Here is a 19,390-nt window from a genome sequence, read left to right as displayed (position 1 = left end):
GGGGATTCGAGCTGAATCGTCTTGCGAGGACAGCAGCAGTCAGTGCGGCCATCAGCACTATGATGACTTTTGCGAGGAACAAAGCGCTCGGCAACGGGCAGCATCCCGGCATCCCCAGCAGGCAAATAGGTACAGTCTCAAACTCAAAGAGTCCGAACTGTCTTTAGGAATAAAGAAGAATCGAACAAGCGAGATGTTATTTAATTATTTTAAAGATCCAAATGAGGCTGCAATCAGAGATATTCCCGTTGCATGCTGCTACCCTTCTTAGTTGGAATACAGCACTGGCTTGCCTCCGTTTAAAAATCCAATACACCACCCAGGGTGGTTAGAAGAAAAACAGAGACCAAGTAAATGCTTGGTCAGTTCGGTGATTTTTTACTCCATATGTGTTTAGCTAATATTACCTTTTTTTTGCTTTTGTTTTGATTTTGCAAGCTGGGGGCTAATAACAAGAGGGATTTCCTTCCTCTTTATTGAACTGGAGCGGTTCAAGCTCAGATAAACCTTTTGTTTATGCGTGCCTTACAGTGCTCAAATTGAAACTATACCTGCAGTGATGGAGGAATGACCGGAGGAAGGGACCAAACTATGCTCAACAGAACATCGGCCAAGCCTACTGCTGTGTGAGTTTTCTCATTCTCATTACCTTCTACCTTCAATTAATTTGTAATTTCTAAAAGGATTTCGATCCATGTACTGGGGCGTACTGGCTTCATTTCTCAATTTCTAATTTGTTCGAGATCCTGCGCTAAATGTCGGACCACAGGGTAGCGTGAAGAGAACAAGGGACCTAAAAGCTCTGATGCTGCTCAACTTATCTGAAATCAGCAACCTCAATCTGTCTCTGACCTGAAAGGTAGCCTGTGGTACATTTTCAAATGTTCTTTCGATATGTGTTTCGGCATGTTCAAATCAAATGGCTGCAGGTGTAGAGGTTTTAGATAGGTTTCATCACAAACCGGCAACTGGACTTTTAAAAACCTCACATGTATTTTTGTCAGTTCAGAGATTGAACTTTTTAGCTCGTCGAAACGACTAGATAATATTACAGGCTACCTCCTGCCACAGTGCGATGTATTCAAGTTCTTTCCTTTCTTTGAACATTTTACTGCAGTTCAATTGATCAGTGTGGGTATTAAATTCTAGGGCTGTTGTTGTTTCCTCTTGATGATGATTGATTTTTTTATGCCTGTGTTGTTCTTCACTGAGATCTGTGGCTTTTCAGTACCAGAGAAAAAACTTGATTATGGATGTGACCATTAATGTCGATACACGCTATTCTCATTTTGATTGGGTATACATCTTATTAATCTATATATGACAACTAAGCATTGATGCTGTTCAGTGGTCTGCCCTTGTGTTACTTATTTGGTAATGGTGAGAAGTGTAGCCCATTGCTTAATGTCATACTTGGATTATAAAATATAATCTATGCTACATTTTTAAGATGGTTGCTTCATCTGATAAATTAGTATAATTTGTCCAAATATTATGATCACTATATGAATCTTCTCTTAAACAGTTAATCCTGCAAGATTATTTTCTAAGAATTTTCACATCTGATTGACTCTTTTTTTTTCCTATGAGAATTAAATCAGCTGTCATTTAAATTTAGCTACATATTATTTGCTTTAAATTGTATTACATTGCCAGATGAATTATGCATCTGGGAAAAAAACTGGTACTAACAATGTGATGATTTTGTATGGATAAGTATATGACTGCGGTTCTATAATGCTTAAGATAATGGATATCTGTGGCCTGCGGCGGTGTGCATACGAAGAAACCCTCAGAGGCAAGCTGGTTCTAGACAAGGTGATGATCAGTTGTGTCGTCTACTCCCTTGACTGCATCGCACAGGTGCATTCACAGGTCAATTTCCATGGCCACTCTACCACAGTTGCTCATCATGCCCTGTTGCAGCGTTAGTGTCACTACTGTCTCTAGCGTTCATTTTGTTGCTGCTGCTTATGCTTCCATTGGCACAAAGGCAGCGCAATCTTTAACTTCACATAACTACTATCACAGTTTAGTCCTTGGGCTATTGGAGAAAGGAGAGGGGCTGGGCTAACTTTAGTTTGCTCTATTTTTTTTTTTTGGTGACTCCTCTGCTTGCTTCTGCAGTTTTTTTCAGACTTTCCTATGCCATCAACTTGGAGACCAATTGGATGATTTCTTTTATCCTTTACTTGATTGTATATTCTCTTATCTCGTGACGCAAGATGAATCATATTTACTCATTCATTTTTCCATGTCCAGCGGTTGTCCTACTCAATCTAATATCTCTTGCAGTCCTGCTCCGTGAAAGGTACGATGCTCCCTCAGAATAGTGGTGCTCCATCCCTCCGAACACTTCTTTTATATATAATAATGTTGCAGTGAAGCTTGCTTCTTTTAAAAAACAATGGTAAAAACTAATGCTTCTGCACTAACAAGTTATGAAGCTGATTAGTTGATTGATCAGTGTGTGTATCATTGACTTATATATAATAGTCTCTACTTACACTTATTAGTTCATTGCAAATAAAAAATGCCTCTTCATTTCCAGTTTTCCCACTCCTAATGGCTACCTCCAGATTCAATTACTGTTCTTTTTTTCAAACTGATTAATACAGGTACAAGCTAAGATTACTATGACTCTTACCAATGTTTCAGCATAAGCGCTATTTCTTAGCTTGCCTCCAGAAAAAAAAATGAGCTGGTCGATTTAAGGTTGTGTATTGCCTGCGCGTGCTTGTTTTAATTCTTTGCCTAAGAACGTTGATTTCAGTGTGTACTGTGTTCTTAAGATTGCCAGTCTGAATTATTCTTTCTTGGAAGTAAAGACCTTGTCGCTTTCTGTGTTAGTCATTAGATTATACATGAGGGCTGAAATTAACCTTTTGTTCTGCAGATCTCTATTGTAAGCTGCTACCTAGCGAGCACCAAATTAAATATAGCTAAAGGACATCGACATATAGATGTTTCTATTTATTATTCATAACAATAGCATTTCGCATTTTACTTATCAAATTATGTTCCTGGTTTTAATCAATGCCTGGAGTAGAACAGACTAATAAAGGGCAAGATGTTAGCATTTTCTCCTTAGAAGAATGTCCTGGATGTATATCTACCTCTCTTATTGCTCCTATTATTACCAACATGTTTTTTCTGTCTTCAAAATCTTTCCTGTGCCCACCAACGCCCGTGAGTCGCGCCTTGCACTAGTTCACTAATAATCATCTCTAGTCAAACCTAGCCTAGCAAAGTCATGAAGGCCTTTGTATTCTGCAGCCTGTTCGCTTGTTGGTTTCAGCCAGCCCAAACCAGCTAGCCAACAGTGTTTTCCTCTCACAACAAACCAGCACCAGCCAACCCAAACCAGCACAGAAACCAACCAGCGAACACGCCGCTGGTTGCGTTTACTCAAAGGTTTCATCAAAATATTTCCGTTTGTAATGAATTATTTTGTGCATGATGAACCGGCACGTGTCAACACATATGGCTATGATGTAACAAACAACCCTAATGTCCAAGCAACCGTTACCAAACATAACCATTCTTCACACCTTTGGCTCAATCAGGCGTAATTTAGTAAATTCTGCCTGCCCACAACTACAACTTAAATCTGGAAGTGTATTGAAGTCAAACCGCAAAACTACATAACCATACCCGTATCTACAGCAAAGCTCCCATTATTTCTGAGGTGGCATGAAAACAAAAGATTCATGAGGGATAGAAACCAGAGAGGGAGGGAGAGAACAGCGTGATGCACGAGAACCGTGGCCATTAGATCAATCAACGAATCCTAATCAGAGGTAAGCTATTTTCAATTCTTTCGCTCTTTTATAGTATGGAATAGATAGATTATTTTAAGCCTTAATTTTATTCTCCTAATTCTAAAATACTATTGTCCAAAATTTAGAACATTATATTCTTGTAAATCTAGATTATTTCTTGATTCTAGAAAATTAGATTGCTTAATAAAAAACAAATTTTTTTATCTCCACAAGAAATATATTCGTTAACAAAATATATTATGTACATACGAGGTATTATTTTAAGGATTTACTGTAAGCAATGCAAAGGTACACTCAGATTTAATTCTGATGCTGGGTTTGTCAACTACAGATTTTTTTAATTAAATTCTATTAAATGCCTCTTGAGCATGAGCTAGTAGCCGTTGGGTTGGGCTTATGCGCTAGGACGCTTGGGCCGCTCGCACCATACTTCCCTGGCTTGTTAGGCTGGCAAGCATGGACAATTAGTGTCGTCAAACGACGAGTCAGCTTTTCTCAAAAAATATAAACGAAGAGTCGGCTCATTTAAAAAAATCGGACGCCAGTTAACCGAGTCCACGAGCTAAGTCTTTCGTCTAAGATGAGACGAGTCTACGAGCTAACAGTTTTTCGTCGAAGACGAGACTGCAAATCAGATGGCGAACAAACTGCAATCGCGCAAATACATGCAATTGGGAAATCTCATTGAGCATGCGGCCGAAAAACTTTCGGCAGCTCTTTGTAACGTTTTGCGCTTGAGCTGGGGCTTTACCGCTTTACAAATAGTTCAGCCTCAAGAATACAGCCAAAAACATAACACTAAAATAATACATACATTCGTTCCGAGCCATATAACACTAAAATAATACAAACATATAACACAAATAATAACAAATAACAAAAGTTTCAAATAGCTTCTGGAGACCAAGAAATTCAATTCCAACAATGGTCACATCACATTTATTCCGAGCCATGCAATCTAAATCCAGTGTAGCTTCGGGAAATTCAATTCCAACAATGACCATCACTTTTATCACATTTATTCCGAGCCATGCAATCTAAATCCAGTGTACCACAATTGATAAACAACCAGGGAGGAAAAGCATCATTACTGAGAAAGATGCAATAACGAGTTGAATCTGATCTTGTGAATTCAGGGAAAAGAACTTAAGCTAAGCACATGAAAACCTCTACTACAGATCCCAGGGGGGAAAAAACCGGTGGAAATAGTTGAACTAGTTGATGTTTGCGAGAATGCCTACAATAAAACCATGAATGTGAATTGCGCACGGCAATCAAGCAATGGATGATATAGGCAACAGGGAAAAAAAGGAAACCAAAGTAAATATTGGTAACCTTGGCAAAGTTGCCCGAAAAAAATTGCAATGGTAATCAGAAACCAAATTCAGTACACATGGTCAGAAGGCCTAAATATTAACACACTTGGATTCAAAATATCGAACTAGTTGATGTTTGCCAGAATGCCTACAATAAAACCATGAAGGTGAATTGAGTATGGCAAACAAGCAATGGATGATATAGGCAACAGGGGGGAAAAGGAAACAGGTAAATATTGGTAACCTTGGCAAAATTGCCCGAAAATATTTACAATGGTAATCAGAAACCGAACTAGCATGCATGCTCAGAAGGACTAAATATTAACACACTTGGATTCAAAATACAAAGCAAAAACTCACAATCATGTCACAAATGGAAAAACAAATTGATTACACAATGTCGCGCAAAAAGAAACAGATTATGATACAGAATAGAAGAATACATGAGAATTCATAGCACTGCAAGTTTCATACAACTTCGCAGGTGAAATGTTCTTTTACTAAACAATGTTGGCAAGGACGCTCATCCATGAAACCAAATAAAATAGCTCATGAATTGGAAAGTTCAAACATCCAGTAGCAACAGTGATATTGGCAACAGGGAAAAAAAGGAAACCAAATTTGTAGTTGGTAACCTTGGCAAAGTTGCCCTCCTAAGTAATGAGATCATTTTTTAGAAACACAAAACGTCACAACTTAAACACCAAACTAGCAAATTTTACTACTTTAAGAGCATTGCAAATATATTCAATTAAACAAGCAATCGGTAAGATTAGCAAATGACAAGGAGGGGTAAAGAGTAAAAACAGCGTTGACCAGATAATGTTGCAACTGACTTGACACAGGGAAGACTGCAGCCACATAACCTTAAGCAAACACCAATTTAGACATTTGAGTAAAGTTTGAAGCAGATGAGATCTGAACTGGCTATTATAATTTATAAGGCAGCAGATGGTAAAGGATGGGGATATTCATCAAGCTAATAAAGGCTACTGCATGGACCTACAACTATAGAATTTAGAAACAATAGGTTGAATGTAGATTCGATTAACCTGAACTAGCAACCCTCCAGACTGTCAGGCTCACAGATTAGGGAGGGTGTCAGGGTGAGTTGGATCACATGAACAAGTTGGGCCTGGAAGCCTTGAAGGTGGTCTTCAGCTTCCTGGTTGGTGGCCTGACTTTGCGGTAAACCAAAGGAAACTTGATCTTCGAATTGTGGAACTGCTTGGTGTTGTCCCTCTTGCAGAGCTTGAAGTCGACTGTTGCTGTCTTGATGATCTGGATGCAGGGTGACCTCACACGGTGACGGGAAGCCATCTCATTGTACATCTGCTCCACAGCACCATTCAGGGTGGTATCACGGTACTCCTTGTACATGTTGTGGTAACCTGTCCTGCTCTGGTAACGTAACCAGATGCCATAGTTCTTGATTGTGGTAGGGTTAAGCTCAAAGATCTGTGAAAGAACAAGCATGTTTAGAAGCAGACATGACAAAGAAAACAAACGCAACATTTAAATTTACAGAGAACAAGTGCTTTGATGGCCAATGATGAACAGAAACCAATTTTCTACATCCCTAAATAATCCAATTTCCCCATTGGCTCTTGGAAGACAATTAACTTAAGGAATGCAAACCCATCCTCTAGTTCTGGTACAGCTACATCCACTAGTCAAAATGCCACCAGGAAACCCACTCGACAACTTACGAAATCACAAAAAAGTTTAAGCATCAGTCAACAGCCAAATACTTGATCAGAGTGTCATAATGCCAAACTACGACATCTCATTACATAGTCTGATTAAAAGGCTTCATACAAATAGCAAGTAAGGTGGGTCATAATATGATTGAACAGGACTACTATGTGGCAAGTCTAACATTGGACAATGGCATAGCTCCAACAAGCTATTGACATGCATCAGCTAGTTGGAATCTCTTCAAGACATAAGCACTCTAATGCTGAAAATTGTAAACATGCATTACCCCGTTTGCATTTACTTGTTAATTTGACTTTGACTAATCAACCTTCAACTAAAAATATTTTAAATAATATGATTGTGCAGTATAAAGGGGTATACTTGAAGTTGTAATCAAAGGTACTTTGTGCACCAAGATATATTCGCTTTTACGCTGCTTGAAAAGAAATACACAGACAAAAGTTACAACTCAATGCAAATAGAAGTAGTAGACGATTTCTTAAGAAATGATCCTTCAGTAGATGTGCATCTAATGTACATTGTCGGACACTCAAGTAGAATAGCACCCACTCTCTGCTTAAGTAATCCAAGGGTAAACCAAATCCCCACAATCCAACATTTGAGAAACCAGATGACAAGGTTCATCACTGCAATCTCAGATCTCAACTGAAACAGGTCTGCCTGTGCTACTCACTTCTAAATAAACTGTGCAACATAAACCATTCATCTATTGCATTTAATAACCAATTAACAATGATGGAATGTAGTGACTAGTGAGCCAGGGCATCAACTCCACGACATAAATAAAATCAGCAAAAGCAACACACTTACAACACCTATCTGCCTAAATGTTCGAAATACTAAACCCATATGATCCACACAAATTCAGCAAAAACACCATCATTAGCATTAAGAGATATGGAGTGGTCGTACCTCGTTGATGGCGAGAATCTGACCGTTGCTCTTCTTAACCTTCTTGAGCTTCCTCAAAAAGTACCTACGCGCGAACAAGACCCAAGCCATAAGCCATTGTCACGAAACAGACACCAAAGCAACAAAATAAGCACGGTATCATCGTCAACTAGACTACAAGGCACTGACCAGAACTTGGATTTGGAGCGGACCTCGTTGGTAGCCCAGAGCTTCATGCGGTAGATCTTGGGGTGCTCATCAGTGGGGGTTGGCAGCGCGCGACCCACCACCTGGTACTGATGGAACTGCAGGGTCGAAGAAACAAATTACACAAAAGCGGCCCAGATCAGCAGCCGCAGTAAGAGGAACAAAGCAGTGGATCGAGAGCAGGCGGAGAAGGCGGCGCCGCCGAAAGAAGCTTACCCTGTGGGCGACCATTTTGGCGAGCTCCCCGCAGCTGGAGGCGGCGGAGAGGAGAGCTAAACCTAAGCCGGGGGTGATACGGCGGCTGACGAGGGAGGTGGTGGAGGCGGAGTGGTATTTATAGGTTGGGCGAGGAACCCTAATGGGCCGGGCCTGATACTATGGGCTTGATTAATTTGTTCTATTCAAGGGAGTGTATTGGGCTGATAAAGTTTTGGGCCGTAGTAATATTTTAGCATATTAGAAAATCAAATCCATGCTAAAATGGTTGGTCAAACAATAGCTCAGTATCTCAACAACAGTATCACATTTTCCTAAAAAAAACAGTATCACATTGCGTTTTAGTAGAAAGGACCTCACAACGAAGTACCACATTGCGTTTTAGTAGAAAGGACCTCACAATGATTGTGTAAGCAACGTATCCTGGATTATGGGCGTGTTTGGCTAGAGGCCTCCCAAACAGCTACCATCTACAGTATGTTTGTGTGGACAGCTCGTTAATGTTTTTACAAAAAAACATCCCTAGTAGGGCTTGTTCGGTTCTTCCGGAACGAGCCTAGAACCGTTCCTGCTGATGATGGTTATTCAAATTAACAAAGCAATCCGGGTCAGGAATTAATCTAGAGGCCATTCCGTAGCAACCGAACATGCCCATAGTCTCGTACGAGTGAAACATGTTGAAAGAGTTTAAATGCACCACCGAACATTTATAAAAAAATCTCAAATATGTAGGAAAAGAAACATTCAAATTGCTAGTTTTAGTAAAAGTAGGCTGATTTCTTATTTAGGATTACTATACATAATTTAAGCACTAGATGCTATAGCACCCAAACCGTAGAGATAGAGAAAGCTTGCCCTTGAGAGTCAGTGAGTAAGTTTATCTTAGAAAACATCTGGATGAATCTTAAAATGGCTTTCAACCTTATAAAAGTTCCTGGTGTAGTAAAAATATAAAATGCTGTTGATCCATCTACCCTAGATAGTATGTACTCGAGCTTCAGATGAGATCGATGATTTTGCCATAGTCATAAAGAAAAAAATAAATAAAAGGACTAAAATACATCCTGACTGGCCCAAAATTATAAGTACACATAAATTATTGGTGAGAAATAAGTAACAGAGGACAACACCCAATTTGTGGGAAGTTGAGGAAATCAAATACAACACAGGAGCTTATTTGACCTTCCTCTGCTTGCTGATTTCTTCAAAACCAGCATCCACAACCGAGTGATGACTGTATATGAATACAAGCTTGAATTTTGTCATGCTTTCTTGGTCTTAGGCTTAGGTGCCGGTGGTAGGAACACCGCCCTAAAGGTCCATCCAGCAAGCATGGCTCCAATAAAGGGGCATATCCAGTACACATACAGCTGCTCCCATGTGTTGTGCCAATTGTTAACATATGCCCAGCCAAATGCCTATTCATGATAGTTGACCAAAAAACAAATTACTAAAGTAAAATGGAAACCAAGATATGACTAATGCTTGTTTTCCTACAAAGTGCATAGATGAAAATGGATACAAACAGGATACCTCCGGGCTGCTCAAAAGGAGAAATAACTTAAAATAAGTTAACAACAGATTCAGGATTTAGAAATACTATGTGAAGCATACTGATCCCTGATAAAAAAACTGACATTGCTTAACATGGAGGCAACTATGAAATATGCTTTGATAATGCCACCAATAGAAATAACCTCTACCTACGTTGTTGACCGATGACATTTTAGGCTTCATTTCAACAAATTACATTTAGTCGCCCTGTTATATATGTGTGGAATAATGCATATAGAAACCAAAATTATGAATGGATGGGTATAATAACTACTAACTAGAGCTAAAAACTTCAAATCATACAGCTGCAGCTGCTTTCTTGAGTATTTTAGTTCTTGCACTAGAGTCAATTCAGTTCACAGCAAGGCTTGAGTTGTTGACCAAACTACCAAAGTAGGCTGCGAATTGGATAGACTTGGCGAACCCTATAGGCCCAAAGAAAGTAAGACGTAATGGCCAAAATACACCTACTCATCGATAGTGATTGGATTATTGTTAATTAAAAAGCATTTGATGGGTAGGGTACATCCTCCAGTTTCAAAGTTGTACCCCTTCCAGCAAAAATACATTTTGGATTAGATTTAGACAAAATTTTAAAATACTCTACCAATAGACTTTTAAAAACATTCAGCTTCAAAAACTGAAAATTATGTGCAGATCAGTTCATGATCTTAGTGATAATGTGATATAACTTTGACCATTATTTTTCTAACTTTACACCAATCTAACAGTAAATTATAAAATTCTGAAAATATTTTTCTAACAAACTTAGTGTTCATCTAGCTAGACCCTGTTCTAGAAAAACAAAATTAAGCCATGCCCATATATAAAGTGCTAAACTTATACTAAAATGCAGTCTACATTAACCTTTCCTACAAAAGCATAATATATGAACAAGAATTTATTTTTGTTGTCACAGAAAGTTGGCACCACCTTGGTAAGAGCATGTAAAATGGAGGTGCTTAGCGTAGAACTTTCTTCAGCATATGATTAGCACCTAATGCTTAGAAGGTGGATAAGATGCTTAAGTTAGCACCAATGCTTAATGCTAACAAGGTCATTGAGCCTATCTAAGCACATGTTTGCAATGTAGGAAATATCTTATATACCGATGCTTAGTGATATGACAACATTCTCTCTCCTTAAGCACTTGTGTCTAAGCACCTTGCATTGTACTTGTACATAACAAGGTGATGTTCCTTTGAAAAAGAGAAAAACAAAAAGAAAGGACTCAAGACACTGTTTTGTAAGCAGTACTCTTTGACTGCTCAAACGCAGATGGACAAATCAAAGTGAAAAATAATGAATAAGCAACTTTAGCATCACAAACATAAGAAAAGTATTTCTCCAAATAAAAGATTACAACAATTGACAGGTAGTGGTAAAAAAATAAAAAGAAATGCTTTGAACTGCCAAATACATACCAATATTTCTGGCAGTATGTTTTTCTTAACTAGTGACTTCTCTGATGATTGCTATAGTAGATGGAAACATTGCAACCTGAAGCTGAGTTTTGGCCATGACATTCCCATCAGTATGTATGTTCTTTTATTGCTAAGCCCATTATAGTTATTCGAGGTTAGATTTTAGGAATGGTACTTCTGAAGCTGTAGGGGTCCAGGATGCAATATCACACACGAAGAGCATTTAATTTGGTTTTCTCATGGCCTGCACCAATGCCATAATGTAATGTTCTTGGTAATAGAATAACTAGTAAGAAGTAGATGGTGACGGAAACTACCCATGGACATTGAATTGAAGCAAACAAACACAAAGAGAACAAAATGAAAGGAAAGGCAAGATACTGACATTAGCTGGGTTCATGGACGGTCCGGTGTACTCTGCGCCTGCCAGGATGAGGGAGACAATGGAGACCGAGAGCAACAAGGTCTTGAGGATGGCGTTGCGGGGGCCCTTGACGATGACCCAGAGCACGGCCAGGGTGATGACGAAGGTGAGCACCCCTTCCGCAAGGGCGCCGGTGTGGGGATCCACCTTGAGCGAGGGGCCCGCGAGCGTGTGCTTGTACTGCGCCGGCATCAGCTCCGAGATCGCTAGGGCGCCGCCCACAGCGCCGGCGGCCTAGCAATAACAAAGATGCTCATAATTAGGCTTGATTCCACTAAAATCAGGCGGGAGATAAGATAAGGAGCAAAAAGGTCGATCGCTACCGCACCTGCGCCGGGAATCGGACCGCAACGGAGAAGAGGGAGGGGCTGTCGAGCCCGGCGGCATAGGAGGCGGCGAAGTCGGTGGGGTTGAAGCTGGCGCCGCCGAGCGCGCCGCAGAGGAGGTCGAAGGTGAAGAGGAGCACCGAGAGGAGGGACGCGGTGACGAGGAGCGAGTAGTGGCCGCCGGCGCCCTCCTGCACCCCCAGGTACGACGTGACGGCCGCCGTGGAGGCGCCGAGCGCGGAGGCGCACAGCACCCACAGGAACGTCACCACGGCGTCCGCGGCCGCCGCGCGAACCGCCGCTCCCATCGCCATCAGTCCGCGCCGGCGCCGGCGTCGGCCTTCTTCCTCCTCGATCGGAAGTAGAAGATCGGATTGGGGGTTTTGGAATGGAAACGGCAACTCGATCGATCACGCACTCCAGTTGACGGAGAGGGGTATCCACGAGCACGCTCTCGCCGTGCTTCTCCCTCTGACAGACTGTTCTCTCTCTCTCTCCCAAGTCCAACAAGTTAACGACGACCCATGCTTATCTTTCCCTTAGGACCTCGCAAAACATAGCAATCCCTTTCGATTCATGCATATTAAAAAAGTTATGGTAAAAAAAAAAGTAGCTAGGGTCCGGTCCGGACGGACGCCCACGCCTGCTGCGCCTCCCTGCCTGCTAGCCCGTCTGGCCGTATGCTCGCCCGGCCGCCTTCTCGTCTACTCGCCCGCCTGGCCGGTCTGCTCACCCGGCTGCTCGGCCACCTGCTCGCCCGTCTAGAAAAACTAAAATATATTCAATATCTGATCTACTTTTACAACATCCAAATAAAGCATTTGTAACATATATGTCTAAAGTAGCTGAAAACACTTGCAACATACGTTCGAAACACTTGCATAACATCTGAAAACACTTGAAAGCCAGCGCAAGCATATGCAATATCAAGACAAAATATTTGCAACATATACGTGAAACATAAGCAACATCCAAAATAAACACACTTGCAACATGCTTTAGAAAAAACAGATGAAACATTGAAAAACACCCTTGCAACATGCGTGTATAGCCATTAAATATATGCAACATCCCAAATCTATTTTTGCAATATCGATGTGAAACACTTGCAACACACCTTGGAAAAGTTTGAAAAAAATACGCTTGCAACGTGCACTTTCAGTGTAGTGTCACCTTGCTGCTTGGACGAATAGAGGCTCGTCGTTGTGGAGCTCGACACCTACGCGGAGGTTGGCAACGGTGCATGAAGCTCACCGGTGCCCCAATGGAGGCACTGCGCTGGGCGAGCACCTACGCGAGGCCGCGAGAGCAGAATTGGGCGAGCACCTGCACGAGGAGCACCTGGCGTGCATGGCAGCTTGCTCGGCGAGAACCCCGCAAGCACCCCCTGCAGCACCCCTGGCGAGAGCCCAAGAGCCAGCGAGCACCTCCTGCCTGGCGAGCACGAGCAAGCAAGCAGGTGGCGAGCACCCTTAGCTGGCGAGCATGAGCACCACCTAATGCGCCAGCAGCTGGCGAGCACCACCTTGCTGGCAAGCACGAGCACACTTGTGAGCACTCCTGGGTATGGGTACAGAGATTTTTTAAGGGCACGGTGAGAATGAGCGGGCGACGTGGTAGCAAGTGGGAAGCCGTGTCTATCCATCTGGACGTCCTCACGGGAGCATTACCCATAAAAAATGTTAACTTTCTATTCTAATCCATATGGGAAAGCAAACGTGCTCGCATTGCAACCAAACCAATACATCTAGGGATCGGACTCTGTGTCATCACTAGATGTGAAGTGTTCTGACTCGTAGTATGTGTCATGAGGTCGAGTCACACACAAGACACGGAGGGCCTAAGTGCAATTTGGAAAGTAAAAAAAATGGTGAATACTGAATAGAAGAGACTCTCCACTACCTGGTTAGTTAGGAGATTCGACAAAAGAAAATAAGAGAGGAATTTCTGCTCTTTAACGTTAGGTATAGAAGATATAGATATAGGATATATATGATGAGAGATTGAGTTTATCTAAACTAAGACCTCTCATACGAGTTTTTCTCCGATCTTTTCTCCGTAGAGAAACTGTGTATGGCCATGTACGTTTCGCTGAAATTTGGCTGATGCTGCTACTGATGCTAATTTCTTGCAGGAGGAAAACACTGTTCGTTCGCTGAAAAGTACTGTCGAAGAACACGGCCTAGTAATTAATTGCCACTTGTTTGAACTACTCCGTAGAAGCTATAGGCCGAAGTCTTTATATGTAAACGCAATTGACGTATTTATATTTATGTAAGGACTTTAGACTAGTCTTAAGTCTAATAATATTCGTTTTGTTAGGTTCTTGTTTATAGTAAGATAAAAAAAAAGATACAGTAGATAACAATGAGTGTTGTTAGGTCTTGTTTGAGTGTACACACAGAGCGTGGAAACTTACCTCATATTCGGCTTGTTTGGCTTATTTTTTTCAGCCAGAACAACGTTTTTTCTCTCACACCAATTCAGCCAGAACATTATTTTTCAGCCAGTTTCAGCCAAGATTCAGACCAGCGAACGGGGCCAATATATGAAAAAGGGTCCAGTTTCTTGACCTATGAGGTTGAGATTTCTTGTTAATATAAAATAAATATCTTTTTCATCGATTATTTTTCTATAGGCGGCTATCCTACCGTGACTTCTTCAAACTTGTGACATCCAACCACTCTATGACATAGGAATTCAAATAGATCGTTATTAGCTTTTACAATTCGGTTTTTAAGTTTCAACCATCGACAATCTACAAGTTAGACTTCAAAGGTTCTTGGTATCGTCCTCACATTTGATGAGGGAAAAATTATAAATAATTGATACCCATATCATTCATTTTTAGAAAAAAAGGCTTCCCCGCTTTATTGATCATAAAGCATTCAAACATTTAGGTTCAAGCGTAACGGCACGCCCGCCACAAACATAAAGGCCTTACACCCAAATTCGCGCTCATCACAGACATCCATAACACTAGAAGACAATGTTTTCATTCATGCGATGAACCACAGACAAAGAGACTTGATCCATCCCAGTGCAGAGTCTGAGGCTTTGTTTTGCAACAACCGCATAAAAAGAGTCCACCTTCTCTCCTAGGTCTGCTTGATCCCACATGGATTTTCACCTTTCCAGCATCTTGGTAATCCACATCAACAACCTTTTCTGTCCCGTCCAAGTCACTCTCTGAAAGCACACAGAGTTGCGAAATTTCCAGAAACATCACGATAGATATCGCCGAGCTAATGTTAGGGCATGTTTGGTTCGCCTAGTAGCTACTAAATTTAGTAGCTTTTAGTCATTTTAATAACTTTTCAACCAAACGCTACGACTAAAAATTACTAAAAGAGCTTTAGTCATCTCTAGTAACCCTGAAATTACTAAAAGTGACTAAACCGTAGCTACTAAAGTTTAGTAGCTCGAACCAAACACCCCCTTATAAAGAGCATGCTTCTTATTAGCAAGCCATCTAGTAGCAATAAGCTCAAAAGTAACATCCTTCGAAAGATTAAGTAGTGGATCTGAGAGCTGTAGATGGAACGGGAAAAAAACAAGTTGGCGTGTGGCAAGCTAACACTACGGGAAACCGGCGCTTTGCCGAGTGTATTTTATCGGGCACTCGGCAAAGACCGTGTTTGCCGAGTGCCAAATAAAATACACTCGGCAAACAAAAACACACGGCAAAATACGTCTTTGCCGAGTGTTTTTTTTTTCTGGCACTCGGCAAAGATGTATTTTGCCGAGTGCTATTTTTTGGTACACGGCAAAATACGTCTTTGCCGAGTGTTTTTTCTGGCACTCGGCAAAGATGTATTTTGCCGAGTGCCTTTGTTTTGGCACTCGGCAAACAGACTTTTTGCCGTGTGTATTTTTTTTTGGCCCTCGGCAAATCAGTTTTTCGAAGCAATTTTTGAGGCCCTAAATGAATTCAAATGAAAAACTTTTCAACTACAAAGTTGTATAACTTCTCAAGATCTACAAAGTTTATTTTGGTCATTTCTTCATTTGACAAAGCGACAATAACGTTGTTCATAAAATCTACATCTCTTATATTAGTTTCATGAAAGTAGAAGACATATATATAAGATTTGTGAACAATGTTACTACCACTATGTCGGATGAACAAATGACCAAAATAAACTTTGTAGATCTTGATAAGTTATGAAATTTTGTAGTTGGCAACATTTTGATTTGAAATCATCTTGTCATGCAAAAACGACGTTTGAATTTGAAATTTTTAAAATTTGAATTTTTCAAACGATCTCGGATGGAAAAACTTCCTAAATGAAAATTGTAGATCTCCAAAAGTTATGAAACTATGTAGTTGACAACTTTTTGATTTGAAATCATCTTATCATGCAAAACTACGTTTGAATCTCTCAAATTTAAAATTCAAATTTTTCAAACGACTTCGGATGGAAAAACTTACTAGATGAAAATTGTAGATCTCAAAAAGTTATGAAACTTTGTAGTTGACCATTTTTTGATTTGAATTCATTTAGGGCCTCAAACAAGCAATTTACTCTAAGTTTGCCGAGTGCCTTTTTTCTGGCACTCGGCAAAGCCGTATTTTGCCGAGTGCCTATGTTTTGGCACTCGGCAAAGAGGCATTTTGCCGTGTGCATTTTTTTGGCCCTCGGCAAATCAGTTTTTCGAATCAATTTTTGAAGCCCTAAATGAATTCAAATGAAAAACTTTTCAACTACAAAGTTGTATAATTTCTTAAGATCTACAAAGTTTATTTTGGTCATTTCTTCATTTGACAAAGCGACAATAACGTTGTTAATAAAATATATATGTCTCATATTAGTTTCATGAAAGTAGAAGAGAGATATATATGATTTGTGAATAATGTTACTACCACTATGTCGGATGAACAAATGACCAAAATAAACTTTGTAGATCTTGAGAAGTTATGAAATTTTGTAGCTGGCAACATTTTGATTTGAAATCATTTTGTCATACAAAAACGACGTTTGAATTTGAAAATTTTAAAATTTGAATTTTTTAAAAGACCTCGGATGGAAAAACTTCCTAAATAAAAATTGTAGATCTCCAAAAGTTATGGAACATTGTAGTTGGCAACTTTTTGATTTGAAAACATCTTCTCATGCAAAACTGCGTTTGAATTTCCAAATTTTAAAATTCAAATTTTGTAAACGACCTCGAATGGAAAAACTTCCTAAACTAAAAGTGTAGATCTCGAAAAGTTACTAAACTTTGTAGTTCACAACTTTTTTATTTGAATTCGTTTAGGGCCTCAAACAAACAATTTACACTCGGTTTAGTATAATATATTAGGAACTAAAACGGAATCTAGACACAAGTGACAGTGTGGTGTAGTGGTAGAGGAGGTTTGTGCGCAGCAGGAGGTCTCGGGTTCGAATCCCGTCGGCCGCGTAGCCGTGAAATTGACGCGAAAAAAGCCAGAGATGGATGGGCGCTGACCGGTGGGGGCCTCCACCAATTAAAACAAATTTTCCATTTTTTTGGGTAAAAATTCCCATTTTTTCGGGTTTTTTCGGTTCCAACTTTGCCAAGTGTCGGGCACTCGGCAAAGGCTTTGCCGAGTGTCGATTTTTGGCACTCGGCAAAGAAATTTTTGCCGACAAAATCTTTGCCGAGTACGGCACTCGGCAAAGCCTTTGCCAAGTGCTTGGCTGGCTTTGCCGAGTGCCCCCAGCACTCGGCAAAGAGGGCGTCTGCAGTTGTGTAATAGCGCCGGCGTCAATCAAAAGCCCAAAAAGCTTGCTACTCTCGTAGTGTGCGCCAAAGGTTCTTGGCAATCCATTGAGCTATCTTTTTTCTTTTCTTGGCACGACTAGATTAGCAGGTCCTTTGATTTTAAAGAGAGCTGGTACGTACTGCAAGCGAATCCTTTGGGGGCCTGAGGATGATGGCCGGATGGGGACGGGGATGGGGATATGCATTGGAGCCTTAGCACGGCTTGACTAGATGATAGGCTAGGCGGCGGCTATCAGCGTCACAAGCCGGCCGCAAAAAGGAAATCTGTCCGAGTGTTGCTCGAGCGTCAGTTGCGTCACGCTGGTTGAAAATGAAAAACCTGTCAGAGAAGGTGAAGGACATATGCCGGCCGCTCTTTCGTTCCCAATTTTGTTTGGAAATGACGCCTAGCTGGTAAGGTAGTGCGTCGCAATCCGGCCCTAACCCCGGCCCACTCCAATCCTAAGATCCAATCCCAAATGAGTTGATTCAGTTCCGATCCGATCCGTTCTTTGAGGCCTCATCATCCTAATCCACCCCGATCCTTTTTGAACCAGCTGGGGCCAATCCTACCCTACTATCCAAGGGCCTTCACAAGCACTGCCACGAGCTAATTGGATTAGTACAACCCATGGGCTCATGCATCGCATGTACAGGTAGTTAACTTTGCCAATTAATAGCTCAAACAAGCTAGCATGCCCGACAGCAGAAATGAGTTGATTTGCAGCGCCGCCGTCACCGCTAAGCCCTACCTCCAACTCCAATCCAAGGGCCGGCTGTTTCCGATGATCCACACGGCTACATTCTAACAGGAAATCCGATTCAATCCAATCCTTTCTTTGGAGAGCCTATATGGGATCATAAAAAACAGACCATGAGTTGGGGTTCAAGTTCAGCCCTTAGATTCTGACGGCCCGTTACCAGGTCACATCTATCAATTTTTTACGAGGAATTTGAGTATCTAATTTTTCAATACATTGAAGTATTGAAACCATGTATAAAAATTAATTACTCTAATACAATAACTCTTGACACTATACCACTTAATGTCTCGTTTAGAAAAAACATTACTAGGCAATAATTTGTTAGCAACACCGTACCTAGCATGAAGAGACATTTTCTTTTATTTGCTAGAAAATAATGGTAAACTCTATGTATAGATATCTTATCGACATAAGGACAAAGGTTCCTTAGAAAAATTAGTGGCTAATAATGTTTTCAAAATAAAAATTGGGGGTTTAAAAAGAAGGGGTACTTTAACCAAAAAACAATTCCACTAAAAAAACAGAGATTTTGTGGCAATGGTGAATTTTCATGAGTTAAGAACAAGCTCCCACAAAACTAATCCTTTTATGTGAAGATGTTGCCAAAACGGTCATGAAAGTACATTTTCATGAAGGGGGTGTGAGTAAACTATCATGAACGAAGATTATTAATGTGCACCTAGGCTCTTATGAAAATATGCTACATACCGCCAGAAAACACCCTCGCACGCCACACAATTTCATCACGGGTGTTGTTTTTCATTCAGGCGCCATGTGAAGTCTAGCCCTTGCTTGCAAAAACAAAATTTGGCCGGCCCTTTTTAAGTTCTTAACAGGTAAACCCTAGCCCTTCTTGTGCGTAGAAGGGAAAAAAACTCCTTGAACTATTTCTGTCGTCTGATTTTTTTGGATGAATTTCAAGATATTTTACCCCATTAACTCATAAAACAGTTTAAATTACCGCACTGCTTAGGTTAGAAACGGTTTTCAAGGCACTTTCATCGGTTTTCACATAAAAGAATCTGGTAAATACCATATAA

At 40.7% G+C, this 19,390-nt stretch overlaps 2 protein-coding genes across 3 annotated transcripts; both read right to left on the bottom strand.

The window, feature by feature from the left end:
* Nucleotides 1-5,921: 5,921 nt before the first annotated feature.
* LOC136484738 (large ribosomal subunit protein eL20-like) lies at nucleotides 5,922-8,285 on the bottom strand. Its single transcript, XM_066481683.1, has 4 exons — nucleotides 8,132-8,285; nucleotides 7,898-8,013; nucleotides 7,730-7,793; nucleotides 5,922-6,556 (listed from the first exon to the last, which is right to left on the bottom strand). Exons 1-4 carry the CDS (start codon nucleotides 8,144-8,146, stop codon nucleotides 6,215-6,217), a joined length of 537 nt encoding a protein of 178 aa, XP_066337780.1. The 5' UTR covers nucleotides 8,147-8,285; the 3' UTR covers nucleotides 5,922-6,214.
* Nucleotides 8,286-9,200: 915 nt separating this feature from the next.
* On the bottom strand, nucleotides 9,201-12,374 carry LOC136484736 (aquaporin SIP1-1-like). Of its 2 annotated transcripts, none has more exons than XM_066481681.1 (3): nucleotides 11,862-12,372; nucleotides 11,495-11,767; nucleotides 9,201-9,549 (listed from the first exon to the last, which is right to left on the bottom strand). In XM_066481681.1, the coding sequence occupies exons 1-3, from the start codon at nucleotides 12,171-12,173 to the stop codon at nucleotides 9,394-9,396; spliced, it is 741 nt and encodes a 246-aa protein (XP_066337778.1). In that variant the 5' UTR covers nucleotides 12,174-12,372; the 3' UTR covers nucleotides 9,201-9,393. The 2 variants fall into 2 exon arrangements, with proteins under 2 accessions (XP_066337778.1, XP_066337779.1); XM_066481682.1 differs by lacking the exon at nucleotides 9,201-9,549 and adding an exon at nucleotides 9,568-11,353 and having other exon boundaries at nucleotides 11,862-12,374.
* Between the last annotated feature and the right edge of the window lie 7,016 nt (nucleotides 12,375-19,390).

This window comes from Miscanthus floridulus, chromosome 10, assembly GCF_019320115.1.
Source record: "Miscanthus floridulus cultivar M001 chromosome 10, ASM1932011v1, whole genome shotgun sequence".
Lineage (NCBI taxonomy): Eukaryota > Viridiplantae > Streptophyta > Magnoliopsida > Poales > Poaceae > Miscanthus > Miscanthus floridulus.
Note: the sequence above shows the minus strand (reverse complement) of the source record. Positions and strands in the feature narration are given on the sequence as shown.

Bases quoted from the DNA above. Each gene is read 5' to 3' on its own strand.
- LOC136484738 (XM_066481683.1), bottom strand. The intron at 7,794-7,897 runs GTCAGTGCCTTG...GTTCGCGCGTAG, and splicing joins CGCTCCAAATCCAAGTTCTG to GTACTTTTTGAGGAAGCTCA. The intron at 6,557-7,729 runs GTACGACCACTC...GTTCTTTCACAG, and splicing joins AGATTCTCGCCATCAACGAG to ATCTTTGAGCTTAACCCTAC.
- LOC136484736 (XM_066481681.1), bottom strand. From the start codon at position 12,173: ATGGCGATGGGAGCGGCGGTTCGCGCGGCGGCCGCGGACGCCGTGGTG. The intron at 11,768-11,861 runs GTGCGGTAGCGA...TGTTATTGCTAG, and splicing joins CGGTCCGATTCCCGGCGCAG to GCCGCCGGCGCTGTGGGCGG. The intron at 9,550-11,494 runs GTCAGTATCTTG...TATCATGAATAG, and splicing joins CGTCCATGAACCCAGCTAAT to GCATTTGGCTGGGCATATGT.